This window comes from Pleurodeles waltl, chromosome 6, assembly GCF_031143425.1.
Source record: "Pleurodeles waltl isolate 20211129_DDA chromosome 6, aPleWal1.hap1.20221129, whole genome shotgun sequence".
Taxonomy (NCBI): domain Eukaryota; kingdom Metazoa; phylum Chordata; class Amphibia; order Caudata; family Salamandridae; genus Pleurodeles; species Pleurodeles waltl.
In genome coordinates, this window is record NC_090445.1 from 1,431,851,447 (window position 1) to 1,431,867,868 (window position 16,422).

At 44.4% G+C, this 16,422-nt stretch overlaps 1 protein-coding gene across 1 annotated transcript in view; it reads right to left on the reverse strand.

Moving 5' to 3' along the window:
* Positions 1 to 16,422, reverse strand: part of CXCL12 (C-X-C motif chemokine ligand 12) — a 99,567-nt gene that overhangs the window by 20,201 nt on the left and 62,944 nt on the right. The window contains exon 3 of the mRNA XM_069240810.1: positions 9,003 to 9,089. Coding sequence (XP_069096911.1) covers positions 9,003 to 9,089 — 87 coding nt within the window. The remainder of the gene's footprint in view (positions 1 to 9,002; positions 9,090 to 16,422) is intronic.

The window sequence follows — 16,422 nt, forward strand, 5'->3', positions numbered from 1 at the left end:
CCGGCCCATCACTCCCTGGTATACGGTATTTTTACCTTCAAGGCACTCCTGTATTGCTTAAAATGTTCTTTTCTCCGCGAAGCTTTGACTGTTTGGTCTCTGTCAAGTGCCTACCTACGGAGAAAGGTAAAGTGAGGCACTGCAAAAAGGGGGACCAAGGCTGCTTGCTTATTGTGAACACAGGCTTTGTGAGCAAGATTAACCCAGGTTTGTATGGAAGGTGCACTGGGGCATTTCAGAAACTACTTAGGCCCTCTGAGAAGAGTAAAATGAGGCACTGTAAGAAAAGTTAACTCCTGTCACCTGCAAAGGTGAACTGAGGCACCGTGAACAGGTTGAACATAGACAGGATAACGAGGCTGAAATTGTGCCTGTGAAGAAGCTAGCATGTTCTCTGATGAAGTTTGACACATGCCCTGCAAGTGGGGGTGAGCTCAGACAACATGAGGATAATGAGGTCTGGAGTTTCCTAATCGCCTACATTTGTCATAAAAGAGGCATGACACAGCTTCACGTGGCCACCTAACATTCCAGAACTGCCTGATAACTAGTGCTTTTTAGTACCTCCAAGACAAAAGTGTCATTTACTAGGCTCGCCCGAGCATCTTCAGAGCTAAACTTCCATATGAGGCCCACCTAGTACGCGCGCCTGTGCAAGTTAAAAAAAATACTCCAATAAAAGACAAAACGTAGTAGCGCCAGGATCTGGCGCCATCTAGTGGCATGGCTGTGTTAGCTGCCTCATCATTATAATTATTAAGTACAGCAAGGTTGCTTCAAATATATAAGTACATTTTTCAGCACGAGTGGAAGGCCCAAAAATAGCACAGGCCAAGGAAATAATGGCCCTTGTGTCTGTACGAATGCAGAACTTTCCCATTATTCATCAGATTCACTAATATCCAGTTATTTGCTAATGGCAACCAAAGTCCACTTAGCTCCGAATGTGCCCGTCTGTTTTCATCAGGATAATTATTCTGTGGTTCTGTTTGTACACCAGATACTGACCCACACCGAATCCCATGCTCTCCCTGCTCTGGTTGTATTTAGGGGCCTGTCCCTGTTTGAGGCCAAGACAGAGACAGGGGTAGTTGCAGCTTCTTAATCTAAGTTGTATTTTGCTGTTTTCTTCCCCCTAGACTGTTTCCGATCCATTCTTCTGGTTTGGCTTCAAAGCAATTGTGAAAAAAAACATAATTTCAAATTCCAGAGTTGAATGGGGAGTAAACAAAATCTGCAACATATAAAGAGCGCTGCAATGTGGTGAACCACACTTCCCTGGTTTGTCAGAGTGCAAAATATACTACAATTTGATTTGCGAAAAATGACTTCACGCCTGTCTCTCATTTAAACACCTGCTATGGGACTTTCTACAATGAATTAGGTTCAATGTAAACCGAGGTCTGACACTGACTCTCTGTTTGATCTTAGACACTGTTAAATCGTATTTTACACCTGAGACTTGAAGCAGCCATCTCTTTGCTTTGGGACGTCAAACATGAGCTTTGCCCTAAGCCCAGGTCTGACAGAATTTTTGAATATCTCCTCCTGATTCCCAAAGCTTGTTCTGTGAGTAGTTGTATTTATCCTGTCCTAAGTATGAATTACTTCTGCATTTCCGGGCTTTGACTCACAAAGCTTTTTCTTGCGAGCATGGACTAAGGGGCAACTTTAAGAGCTCATAGTGCCTCCTTGCGCCACATTAGCGTAATTGTTTTTTATGCTAATGTGGCCCAACAAGGCCAAAGTTGCTGCACCAGATTTACAAAATGCATTGCACCACTTTGTAACCACTTGCGCCCCATTATGCCTGCATTCCTGTTAGCAGGGCCGAAAAAATGGCGCAAAGACATCTAACAGATTTCTTTGAGTCATTTTTTGGGGCATTTTTTTAACCTGCTCCGGCGTTAAAATGGGGCATGCCATTGTTTTCAGTGGGCCCCTATCTACTGTTCAGGGTTAGCGCCAACATTTTGGCGCTTACCCTGAACAGTACATCAATCGCATAAGAACTTCTGATGCTGTTGCCATCTACCCTGCACCATGATGCGCCGTATTTTAAATACGGTGCACATGGTGGGGGTAGGGGGTGCAAGGGGCCGCAGGAAAAGTGGTGCTAAATGTCATGTAGAGCCACTTTTCTTAAATTTGGCGATACGTGTTCAATACTCATATGTTTCCAAGAATATGACATGCTTACTCACAGAGTAATCTACCAGTAGGCATAGAAGTCACACCTAAGTCTGGAGGAAAACGCAACTACTTACAAAAAAACTTTGTGAATTGGGCTTGCTGTGTTGTCCAGCATCCCTAGGACTTGTGGGGGACCTAAAGCAGTTGTATGCCAGAATACAGATAGCAAAAATATCACCAGATATAAATATTGAGGCCGAAAAATCGTATGCAGACATATCATTCAATCATTGTTGACTACAGGGGTGATATATTTGTAAACAATATTTAGGACATAGTTTTATCCGTCAATATTTAGACAACGATATTCTGATACCATAACATTGAAGGCGACTACTCTTTTTGCTGGCCCTGTCCCAGTTCCGGTCTGTGCTGCTATTCAGTATCCTTCTGCCTGCACTTCTGTGACAATGTGTTCAGCCGAACAGAAAAAATACCTGAGCCTGCTTCAAATCACCTTGAGATAGGTGGAAAACATACTTACAATCTGTAAAATAAAAATATATTTAAGTGATAGTGTGGAAAAAGATAAGGTTGCAGTCCTCTGTTTTATGTTCTGAACGAACGGGTATGAAGGAGCACTAGACGTGGAAAAAATTTAGAAACAAAAGAAATGAAAGTAAAATGGGGGAAAGAAGCCAGATAAAAAGGAAAAAAAATAAAGGGGATGTATTAAGGATCAGAAAAAATAATGAACGAGGGCGAGTGGCAATGGTGGAAGGAGGGTGGAGGGAAAGGAGAGGGCAAGAGAAAAGGGTTATTGAGGAGGGGTGTAAGCTGCACAGTTGAGAATGCATGGTTCGGGGGGAAGGGTCTCTTACAGAAAAAGAGAAGGGAAAAGCGGTAGGTGGAGATGAAGGAGGGCAAAAATGCTGAAAATAGAACAGCATTGAGAGGAAATGGAAGGTCATCACTGTTTTGGACCAATGTTCACCATATGAAAACAAGCACTGGCAAAACCAGTAGGCGTTTCCTTGGTTCTAATAGAACAGTATGAGTGCTTCCTAGCAGACAAATGAATGGATGTGTGCGTGTGTGTGCATGCATAGGTGAGTGTGTATGTGTATATGTGTCTTGTCCGCCCACCCCCCTGTTAAAATTCCAGCTGCCCCTGCATTTACTGAATGCTGACCTGGTGTAGCCCAAATCAAAGGTAACCAAACAGACTAGAAGCCCCCTCAGGCCCTCCTCTTCTAATTCAGCAGTCACTCAGCTGCGTTTAAGAAGTAGTTTATAATATGGCATAGTGCAGCTGATTTAACTCTGTGAGCAGAGGGATGTCCCTGTACAAAATTCTTAGACGAAGAAAACTGAGTGAATGTGAGGGTCTCTATGAAACAAGACCACATCCAAGAGACCAGACCATTCAAAATCAATGCTGAAAGCCAACTCACGTGCATCAGTCAAAAGAGGAGTGCACAGTGCCAGAGAGGACTTTGGAAAAATATTTTGCGGTTATGGAGGCAGGGAACAGATGGACAGGAGAGAAAAGAAGACAGATGTTTGACATCCCAGTATTCACACAGTAAAACTAATACACAGGTCCAGATTTAGTGAGATAATAATACATTGACGGGCACAATTTCTGAAACACATAGTAACTCATGCACACATCTACAAACTGAGACACACAGTAACAGGCTTCATAATCAAAGAGGCAAACATACACTAACAAACCACAGACTATCGCACTTACTACAGTAACATCAACAAATTCAGACAAAAGCACATTGTCATAAAAAGACTCAGGGTAGCACAATAACATAAACAAGCTCACAAAAACACACGGATATGTACACATAGTAATACACCCACAATTGCAGACTCACAATGAATAGTTACATAGACAGACTCCCAGAACTTTTCCTAACCACTTCAGACTCAAAGTACTACAGCAACATATACAGATTACATTTGGGTATAGAGAAAATCTACACCATCAACGTGGTGTGATGACAACATTTTGGCTCAGGAAGGCACGTTAAGTATCGTGACTTTTCTCTAGTGAAACTAAAACCGCCCAGCCAATTGCAAGGTAGGCTTTCCAGCTGTGGTAAGTTCCATAAGCGAGACATCCTGTATCAAGAAATCTGTGTCTTCCGACAGTAAACCTCCCTGCGAGACTACAAAGTGTGGAGTTTATGTGAGGGTGCTGGAGCATTGGCTGGGGAGAGCTAGGGTGGTGCAATATGGAGCTAATGGCTACTGTCATTGGATAGGGTAGAGAGGATCAAAACTCAAAGCCACACCTGGTATCCGGGTGTGAAACATAGGGCTATCATAGAGTACCAAACAATGGAGCCATTGTCTGTGTGGCCATTAATTGCAATTTATTCCTGCTGGAGTGAGTGGGTGCATAATCTGCCCTTTTTTTAACTGCACAAACTTCACACATCACAAAGCTTGCAAAGTTTAGCAACAAAAATTCACAAAGATGCAAGCCAGGTAACTACTCAATTTCATTTGTTCCGAAAAGAAGGCTCAAAGTAACACACCAACACGTACAGAAAGTGATACACTGTCATCCTTTAAACTCACCGCAGCACACACAACGTGTACAGGCACCAGCAAACCTGAATACACAGACTGGGAACACCATTCCAATAATGGGCCAGGTGCAATGTCAGCTGATGGCGGGCCCACCCCAAGACAGATGTGGGCTGGATCGGACCGGTTCCAGGCAGCGGCCAACTGTTGGTGCCGTATTTCAAATTTTCGCAGGCATACCACAATGCCAACGATTGGCTGGCAGGTTAGTAATGGTGTGCATGGGCAGGTGGCAGGGGCAGCCGGGTGGGCTAAAAGGGGGATCTCAGCCCCACTCACCTTTACCTGGTTTTCGCCTGTCTGCCTCCAAAGACCACCAACGTGCCTGCATTCTGGACCTCTTTCCCAAATGGAGGGTGCTGTGGGGTGTAGAGAAGGGCTCGGGACACCCGCTACAGTGATTGTTCATAGCCTTCCATGGTACTCCTTTACATGGCCTTCGGATGTCGGGGGATGGTGACTGCTCCAGGGAACCAAGGTATGGCCCTGGTGTCCAGGCCCGTCTCCCATTGAGTGTGTACTTTCTTTGGGTTGGCTCTGGCATGGTTGTGCTTTGGGGGTCCAGAATTCATGCTAGCCCATGCTCCCTCTATCTTGAAGGGGCAGGTGACTTTGCCTTGTGATGTGCAACTTGTAGGGAACTATTGGCCCCAAGTCAATCGGAATATTCAATGTCATGGGTGCCTGGAAGGTGGTCAACCATGACTCCTTTAAGAGCTATTGTTGGGAGATACCATGTATCAGTTACCCACAAAAATGATGTGATGTACATATTGTAAATGGGATGCAAGAATACTGTGAAACGTTTTTAAATGTGTTTATGAATTTGTAATAAATACAGCCTGAGAATTGTTATATTCTCTAATGCAGGAATGTCATTGGTTAGTCTCTGTCTCCCTAGGGGGAACTTCCAACCTCGCTGGGGAGAGGTGTGGGAAGGAAATTGGAAGTCTTGGGTAGGTAATTTCGATAGGTCTCTGTACCATACCCACCAGTTACAATAATACACCAAAATACACAAACTCTTGTAACACACTAACATATGCAGCCTCCTAGAAACACACTAACATAAATACAGTAAATCATGAAATACACATGACAGTAACACAATGACATAAACACTGACAGTACCTTGATTATAATGATTTTCCAGCACCTCACTGACACCAACTAACCTGTTGTCATATACAACTCCATATTACCAAATTGTCAACTCAGAGTAACACATCAGGATCAGTGCTTAATTTGAGCCAGTGGTTGCAGGTAGGGCCCATCAGCACTCATTTTTAAACACCAACACTTTTTTTTTGTCAGACTTTGACCCAGAGTAAGAAAAACACAAAAGGGGAAAAGAAGGAGGAAGAGGAAAAACAGAAAAAAACAGTGATAAAGAAAAAAACGAGGATGAAAAATAATCTGAAAAAAATTAGAAAGGGGTCAAGGATTGTCTGGAAACTGATGAAAAAGGAATGAAGTGTAATCAATACTAAGCACCCTTAGTATTCAGTATCCCCAATATTTGGTAACCCGGCCTTGGACTTCTGAGCAAAACTTTGGGCCCGACACCCCTTCTTTTACAAATTAAGCCCCGATCAGGGTGTGTTGACTGACAGAAGCATACTGAAATAGACAGACCTAAATTCACACGCCAGCACTTGAATCAGCGCAAACACTAATAAAGAGAGACTGACCACACCTATATACATGTACTCACAGTGTCAGAGAGTGTACATGAGATCATTGTATATCTTACAGATGGGTCTCATATGTCTGCTTTGACTTGATCCACAAAACTCTGTAAGAACACAACCAGTTCTAATGCCAGAAACGAGGTTCTTTTTCCAGCGGCATTCCCCGTCATTCTAATTTTAAGTGAAAATACATGTTTTTTACCCTTGAGAACTCCTATTCTGCCAAATATATTGAAAGAAAGTGAAACGTTGCCAGGCCAACTGACCTTTGCTGGACGAGTTTGTTCAGCATCTTAGTGGACTTATTTTTGCTTTCTAAATTACTTTTTTAATCCAAGTGGATTTTACTTTCGAAAATTTGAACCGCTTTTGGGAAATTGTTGTTTTGTTTATATTTTGGCCACAGTCCCAGACTTTCACATTGTCCCTCTGTCCCACACTACAACAAGCCTCCAGCTGCTTGCATGGATCTTAAAAACGGACTTCCTCGTTGGGGCCAAAACGTGCAGCTCTGTTGCGAATCATTCTATCTGCCTCCAGAGCTATTTGTAAAGGCGGTTTTGAGCATTTGTGACCTAGGTAAGAACTTCCAAACATTCCATTTTCTCTCATCATGAAAGCAAATAACCAGAAGGAAAAGGCCATTTAGAAAAGATATAAATGTATATTTATATATTTATATATTTGTTATGGGATATACACTGTGTGTCTCTGAAGTATGTCCCAAAGTACAAGGATAGCAGAAACTGATAAAAAAACATGTTCACATACATTTGCATTTTCTTCAGCATACAGATATAAAGGTTTTATTGCTGACATGTCCCAAGATATCATATTTGCTACAAACTATATGCAAATACAAAAATAAAATATAAAATCTAAATAATGAATAATTGTTGATTACATATTGATTTCTACATAATTATCAAAGATGCATGCTACACAGGCATTCCTATGGCTTTACGAAAAGGAAAAAAAATATTATTCAGAAAATACATGCGTTTTGATAACCTGCATAAACTGCAATAAAACAGAAAATTAACATATAGGATTAGAGTGGACTAGCGTATGGTAACTCCCTTTACAGCAAGAATATGTGCATGAAAAGCAAGTATGAAACCTGTGTTGCCTTACACAAAAAGGCAACTTGATATTTAATAACCACATGAGGCATACTGAAACAATAAAGTGATGCTTAAAATCCCTGTTGATGCAGCAGACTATGGTGATAAGCTTTTCTGTGAGAAATTAGCCTTTCATGAACTCGAAATGCACCTAGGCTGAAGCACAAAGATCTCAGAATATCCACGAAATACAGAACCAGCTCCATCATTCTGGTCTGTGGCTCAGTAACTGCAGCATGGACAGGTGAGTTTTAATCCAAGATCACCCTCAAAAAGGGAGTTAAAAGGCATTAAACCAGGACCTTAATTCATAACTTTATGAACTGTACTAGCGCCTAGGCTCTAGTGCACACTGTTACACAAACTGCTGGCTCAACTCAAAATTATCCAGGAAAGCAATGGCCTAGGAAAGTAGGTAGTAGGTGGATTCTTGAACTCAATACAAAATGTCCAAATGGTATGAATTAAGCAGATTTTTACATTCTTGCTCTTAGCAGACTAAACCATTTAATTGCCGGGGTGAGGGTGCATTTCTGCCCAGCCCCTTACAGTGCTCTATTGGAGGCATGAAGTACCATCGGATTATCTTTTTAAACGGACTGAACTGTGAAATGGCCAGCCCTCAACATAACACACATCACTGCCCATTAAACTGCTAATGTTGATACATTGGGTGATCCTGACACTCAGATGGTTCATATATTCTACGGAGAATCTGAAACAGGGGACCATTCTGAAAATGTCAGAGGCCCTAATGCTGTGAGAGTTGATTACACAGATACTGTGTGAATTTCGGATCACACTTTGAGATTTCCTATATAGTGAGGCTTTTTCGATTATCACAGTACTCTTGGTTTATTCACATGTTCATTACCTTCTTGTGTTTTACACTGTTACCTGTCAATAAGGTTTCTTGTTTCCATTTTCTTTTATTTAGTTGGAATGTTTCTGACATCCTGGAGAATCTTGGAGCTCCTGATTATGTTCAGTTTCCAGATGGCTACTGTCTCCTATGTTTAGGCAGATTCACAACAAGTTTTTTTTGCCTTAACATATGTTGCCCCCCCCCCCCACACACACACTGCCAGCAGAAACCCCCCAGTATTTTCTTTCCTAAAACAGTTTTTTTCCCACAGGGGGAGCAAGCTGGTGCCAGATTCCAACTACTTTGGAACAGTGGCCCTCTCGAGTGTGGCGAATTGAGATGGACAGGATAATGAGAACCAACAAGAACTAACGAATGTGAGCTCGTCTGCAACAGGTAGGGTCTGAAGTCACAGTGCTTTTAGCTGAAGTTCCTGTATTTTTCACAATATAAGCACCATTATGCTCTGTGCCCATATTCTCATGGTCACAGACTAGGCATTGTTGCAGTCCGTAGTGGAGGTAGAGCAGCCCTGAAGCTTGGCCCTATCCTCCCTGGCTGCAGGCCCTGCTCCTTCCTTACTTGTTTAGGAATTTCTCCAGGTATTCTTGAATCCACTTGATCTTGGGGTCCAGGCACACCTGTCTGCTACTGTTCTTCAGCTTTGCACTGGAAAAAAACATAAGAAAAAATAAGAATTTAGTTAGGCCAGCCTAGGTCAATTTTTGATTAGGAATGCATTGTCATGGGCGGAGATGGTGGTGGATGTCACCTGTTCACGGCACCGGCACAAAAGGACGTACAAGAACATACAAGAAGAAAACAATGCTTTGTTGTGTGTATTTGGAAGTAAAACACATCTCCTCTCCATTCGGTCATAGAACGGGTGTTACAGATTTTATCCTGAACCCTACTTTGCTCTTGCACATCAGACCTTATCCCCAAACTGCAGGGAATTCAAGCAGCTTTGTGGCTTCTCTGCTGACAAACCTGATCAAGCTAAATATTTAAATATAAATTCTCCTACAAGGACAAACGCATAACCCAAAAGTACCTGGGACATTAACGAATAAATTTGCAGAAGTGCTCCCAAAAGTGTATATTCCAAGGCCATTAAATGAAATATATTAACTCAACTTAAATCATCTTTAAGAACCTCGAAAAATATTTTTACAAAAAAAAAATCCATTTTTATTAATAAATGTATTTGTGTGTTTATTAATAAAAAATAGTTCTTGTAAAAATGCCGTTGTTAAATATTACAAAAACTGAGTATCCCTCTGATACTATTGAGGGGTACTTTCTGTGTCGATCCACCACTAACATCTTTTCTTTGGTACACCCTTCTGCTGCTGGAGCCCATGAACCATTGATTCATGCTAGGAATTAGTCCCGAATTAAGTTCTCTGACCATCATCTGTGGACAATTGCCCTGTTTTCTTTTTTGTAGAAGCTTCACACGGTAACATCTGAGAAACTGGAGTAAAACATTGATAGCAAAAAAAGAAAAACAGGAAGGAGCAAACTTAAAACACAGGGAAAGGCATGTGCTTGAATCCTACTTAACAAATGGAGTTTAAATAATCCCTTAAAGTAAGGGCTAAACAGAACACAAAAGAATCTACATATACCGCAAAGGAATGTAAACAACACAGAATGAGATCTGAACGCAACATAAAGGAGTCTAAATACAACCTGAAATTCCATGAACACAATAAAAAGGGATCTACAATTTACATGAAGACTCAATGAAACCTAAATAAATCTGTCAAAACATTTATACTCATTAGACTCATTTTAGCTATGCTTAGCCTGGTGTGTCGCAGCTTGGACACAAGGTGGGCTTTCACCACTTGGAAGGGAGCATCCTGTTGAGATTCTCTGTGATACAGGATGTGGGCAGGTTTTGTTTGTTGCAAGAACCTGCATGCCTTGGGGAGAGTACTGAATCCTGTGTTTGTGAAACACAATACAGATTAGCTAATACTGCAGGCCTCAGGGGAGACACATTTTACAAGTCACAGATAAAGGCAGCTTGGAATGGCTTTTGACACCCATGGGAAACAAATCTAGGCACACACAGGCAGAATAGGTGGACGTCCCAAAAACAACTAACACTGTTTGTGAAGTTGCATTGTACTACACTACCACGTTTTGAAACACAGCTGAAATTGTGACAATTATTGAAATGTTACACAGAAGGGAGCTGTGTGCATGCTATGATTGTAAATAATACACATAGGCCCTCATTACAACTTTGGCGGGCGGCGGAGGCCGCCCTCCAATGTTGCGAGTCGTGAATACCGCACCGCGGTCGGAAGACCGCGGCGGGTATTCAGAGTTTTCCCCTGGGCTGGCGGGCGGCCGCCGAAAGGCCGCCCGCCAGCCCAGGGGAAAACGACCTTCCCACCATGAAGCCGGCTCGTAATCGAGCCGGCGGAGTGGGAAGGTGCGACGGGTGCTACTGCACCCGTCGCGTATTTCACTGTCTGCTATGCAGACAGTGAAATACATTTTGGGGCCCTCTTACGGGGGCCCCTGCAGTGCCCATGCTGTTGGCATGGGCACTGCAGGGGCCCCCAGGGGCCCCGCGACTCCCCCTCCCCCTCCCGCCATCCGGTTCCCGGCGGGAGAACCGCCAGGAACTGGATGGCGGGAGGGGGAGTCGGAATCCCCAAGCCGGCGCAGCAAGCTGCGCCGGCTTGGAGGATTCCTTGGGGGCAGCGGGAAACCGGCGGGAGACCGCCGGTTTCCCTTCTCTGACCGCGGCTAAGCCGCCGCGGTCAGAATGCCCCACGGGGCACCGCCGGCCTGTCGGCGGTGCTCCCGCGTGCCGCGGCCCTGGCGGTTCTATACCGCCAGGGTCGTAATGAGGGCCATAGTATGCTGTTCAATTATCTAGTACTTCGATCACACATCTTCATATTTTCATTATTAACTTGTGAGTATTGTTCAAACACGAAAATGTGCAGAGCTATGATCATTGACTGCTTGCACAGACCTCTATGATGTAGTTTTGGAAATTATGACATTTCAACCATTTCCTTAATTGTTGTGAATATCAGAGAGCCTTGTGAGCATATGAGGACATTCCGGCAAAGCATCCCTTCGGGGGGTTTTTAGGGACAGAGTTCGAAGTATGCATGAGGCTCTTTAAGTTTCAGTCCTGCCGATTTTCATGTGAAAGGCAAGTCAATTATTGAGTTCAATATTTTAATTTGAAATACTCTCTATGGTCAAAAATTGATGTGAAATTTTTTTTTCTGTAAAGAAAATAACACAAAAAATGTTAGAAGAGCATTCTAGCCATTTGTGTTATTCCAGTACACTCACCGTCAAATTTTGTCCAGAACAGCACATAATTACATGATGTGGTGTATGGCATAATTTCTGGTATTTCGTGTAACAAGCATAATGAGAAATTAACCAAATTAACTGATTTACACCAGGAATTGGAACCACAGTTACCATATATGTTTTGGCTCTAAGTTTATGAAACCCTCTCCCATTCAATCCAGCAATAAATATGAGTCACAATAATCTGACAAGGGCATAAAATATAATTTGGAATCATCAACATAGGAGTGGAGGAGTATTCTTAACTGCTGTACTTTTTGCGAGAGAGTTGAGATGCAGAGGATGAATAGAACAAAAGAGGGAAGGGTACCTTATGAGAGTCTGTAGGACACTTAGGGAAGAGGGTTCTGATGTTACGTTGATTAACTATATGTTGCTTTACTGCATCCTAAGGTGATGGCGGGGGTGGAGAGGAATGGAGTACAGAATGCAGAGGCAAGATGGGGAATCGAATGTGCCCACAGGAACACAGCATAATGAACACTGCTGACACACACTGACACAACTAGACGCTGACACGCTAAGGAGAAGGAAATCATACCTACCCGAACATGACTCTGACTAGACCAATGGGATGGAACACAGTCAACTAATGCAGAGGGGTGACAGAGGAACACCGGAAGACACACAGTCTAATATAAGTGCTAAAGTGTGAGATATACAACATAGAAAAATATTTGTTGGCTATACAAGGAGTGATTAAAGGTTTAAATGTTGGATGTACAGGGGTTAAATTTAAATTACAATTAAATAAAACTGTTATGATGGTGTTATAACTAAGTTTTGAAACATTGTGGCTCCACTGCACGTCTAAACACCAGGACTGCTTACACCTAAATTGTTGAAACCGCCTAACATATGTCTGTAAAACGGATAATACTGAAAAAACGAATAACGAGCTCTGCAAAGATGGTGGACTAATGAGGCACACTTGTAGATGGAAAGGTCCTCTTAAAAATGATGGTGTGCTGTGGATAGACATCCTTAGGTGCCCTGCTGGCAAGGATGGAAGGAGAGGTGAACAGGTAATAGTGAAGTTGGATCAAGGGAGGGCAGGTAGCAACAGACAAGTTGATGAAGTAAATGTTGGGGGAGTTTGGGTACAGTAAGACAGAGAGTTAGACAAAATCCTACATTATTGTGAGATACCAGGGAAAACCTGTGAAAAGTAAGGATTGCAGGAGACTTCACAGAGAATGTATAGACTGTCTACAATTAACACAGATAACCTTTCATCTAGTCTCTCCCAGGCAGAGATTTTTAACCATTTACTTGCAGCTGAAGGGGGGAGGGTTACTCATTTCTTTCCTATCAGTGAGGCTTCTTGGTGGACAAAAGCAGGAACAGTAGATAGATTTCTGTTTTTCACAAAAAATGTGATTGAGCCTCTTGTGCTATCCCCATACTTAAAACATTTTTCCAGGTCTACACTGAAACGTACAGTCACCAGTAGGTGGCGTCCAAGGGCTTTTTCCTTACCACACTTTGTGTAAGCACAGACATATCATGCTCAGAGGGGTACCGCCACACCAACGGGCATATTTATACTTGTTTTGCGCTGAATTTGCATCATTTTTTTAATGCAAATTTGGTGCAAAACTAACTCCATATTTATACTTTGGCACTAGACCCGTCTATTGCCAAATTTATGGTTGAAGTAATTTTTTGGATGTGGAAACCTACTTTGCGTCAAAGAGATGCAAAGTAGGCGTTCACGTGCAAAAAATGACTCCATGGCCTTACAGCCATATTTAAACCCCCTGCTAAAATCATGCACGGGAGGGAGGAGGGGTCAAAAAATGGTGCAAAGCTTGCTTAGCATAATTTTTTTCATGCCTGGGTCAGGGCAGGCATTACGGGACCTGTGGGCCTATTTCCATGGTGGAACGCCATGGAATAAGCCCACAGGTGCCCTCCCCAGGCCGCAGGGACACCCCCACCCACACCAGACGGACAGCGGAAGATGGGGGACCCCATCCCAGGTAAGTATAAGTAAGTACAGGTAAGTATTTTGTTTTTAAGTGCCATTGGGGACCCTGAAATGGGGCCCCTAACATGGCACTTGGTGCAGTGGCCATGCCGAGGAGACCCTGGTCCCCTGTGGTGCACATTGGGGTGGTGGGCATGACTCCTGTCTTTTCTAAGACAGGAGCCATGTGGTATGTATGGTTTTGTGTCAGAAAATGACTCCAGGCAGGTTAGAGTCATTTTTTTTTACTCTAAACTGTCCAACATCATTTTTTGGTGCAAAAACCCCTTCTTCTATACCGCCAGCCCCACCCGACTAATATAATTTTTTTTTTTACGCTAGCCTACCCTTTGCACCAGCTTGCACCATTCCATAAATATGGTGCCCGGCTTGTGTAAAGAAATGGTGCAAGCCGGTGTTGAACTTTTTGGTGCAAAACTGCGTTAGTGCAGTTTTGCACCAAAAAGTATAAATCAGGGCCCAAGTGGAGGAAACTCAGAGGTTTTGACTTACCCAGCCTAGTAAGGACGTCAATCACGTCCTTGTCTTAATTTGGTTAGCTCGCTAATGTGGTGAGAGCTCTTTGTTTCAACTCAGCACGAGCGGCGATGTCTATCTTAGGCAACCCTTTGGGATGCTTTTAAGGTCCAGAGCAGAGATGCGCTTTTGGAAGAGCGCCCCCCCAACATGGGGGGAGCGCGACCCCTTAGGGGTCGGGGACGCCGGGGCCAAAACCTCGCACTAGTTGTGCGCAGGCTGGCCGAGGCTTCCGCTCTCACGCCTCGCGAGACGTGGGAGCGGAAATTCCTCTGGGGAGGAACTTTTGGCCGACGTGCGGGCCAAACCGGTCTGGGCCGCCGCGAGCCAGTGGGGGGCTTAAAAGCACCCCCACGGAAGGCTCGGCCTTCTTCTTGTTGGCGCGGCGGCCCGGACGTTCGGCCACCATCTTGACTGCATTCGAGGACATTTTCGGCATCTCGTGGGAGCGGCACGTCGCGGACTGCTTTCGAGGACGTTTTGGCATCTCTTGGGAGCGGCAGGTCGCGGACTGCTTTCGAGGACGTTGCAGCATCTCTTGACGGGCAGGCGGCAGATCGCGGGCCCAATTTGCAGAAGTTGGGACATCGTCGTGGGGGCACACAGGAACCGCTTCAGAGGGGAGTGATAGAAGGAGCAGGCGACAGATCCCAGGGCCCAATTTTCGGAATAAAGAGGTGAGTGAGCGCACGGTGACGGGGCTCCGTGTTTAGGAGTAGTGTTGGCTGTGCGCGCGCTCATCTGTTAGGGGTTCCCCCCAGAATCTGGTATCCAGGAGCTTTAGCTCAGTGGCAGGGTCAAGTACCTGTGGTGCAGCAGGCTAGCTGTGTACAGGGGTTCGGATACCACCAATGCCCTTAGTAATATCTTGAGCTGGAAAGATGCGATTTGCTGCGCGTAAAACAAGCGTAGGGTGTTTGAGCCCCAGGGGTGCAGCCTATTAGGCGTGGGTGAATATCTTTTAGGTAATTTAATTTTATTGTAATTTACCTAGGGAGCAGCGTGTTAGTGGTGATCCCTTTACACTAATTTAGGATTAGTTATATATGCTGTGCAAATTGCATGTTATTAGCATCAAAGCCTTCGCCATTTGTGTTTTGAAAGTGTACGAAGCATTTTTGTTCAATTTGGCTGATGTTGATTAACACAATTTATTTACAGGTTTTACAGGAGGGTTAATATTTACTAACCTGAATAACTTGCAATTTAACTTGGGGACTGTTTTTTAAAAAAGATTTCACTTGCTGGGTATCTGTGTTTGGGTAAGTGTACTGCAGCCGCTGCATCCTTGTTCACGGGGTTTCCCATCTTATTGTTAGATTATGGCACCAACTAGGGTGAGGTTGGGGAAAAGGAAGGGAACTGACCCTGACTTGGCCCAGCTTTTAAAATTAGTTTTGGCAAAATTGGATGACGGTGACTCAGATGGGGGGGACGTCCCTTCAGAGGGGGATGAGGGTGAGGAGGGGCCTTCTCGCCCCCGTCGTGCACATGTAGCCCAGCGCGCAGCTTTCCCTCCAGTCAAACGTAGGAGTAAAAAGCAGCTCGCAGTAGTCCAACAGGCATGTGCAATACAGGCACCCCCCCCTCCACCTCCTGCGGTGGATCCAGTTCCCCTGGGCGCCCCCTTATCTACATCAGTCACAGGAGTTAATCCAGTGCCTCAACCAATTGAGGTGATAGAGGTTGCGGGCACGTCATTAGGGGTGGATTCCATGCTGGCTGACATACGGCGATCTTTAGCAGTATTAGCAGCCCCAACTACGGGGTTGCCCGTCCACCCATCCTGCAGTACCCAGGGGTGACACCGGTGGGGGTAACAGCGTCAGTGATGGGACGGAGTGAGAAAAATCCCCCAGGAGTGCCTCAAGACCCAACAACCCAGGCCCTATTGGAAGTATCTCAGATGCTGTCTAAGTTGAGTGCACCCCCTTCCCCCCCACCCCCCCCCACAACTCCATGGGCTAGCGATTCATTTCAGAGTTCAGTGCAAGATCTGAAGCACCAGGTTGAAGCTTTGGCGGCGGCGTGTGTTGTGCCTTCTTTGCAGGTGTCGTCAGACAGTCCCGGTGTCAGCCTGGCATCGGGCTCGCTCAATCAGACTCCGCAGCTGGAAAAAGAGCATGGTAAGGGCAGCGA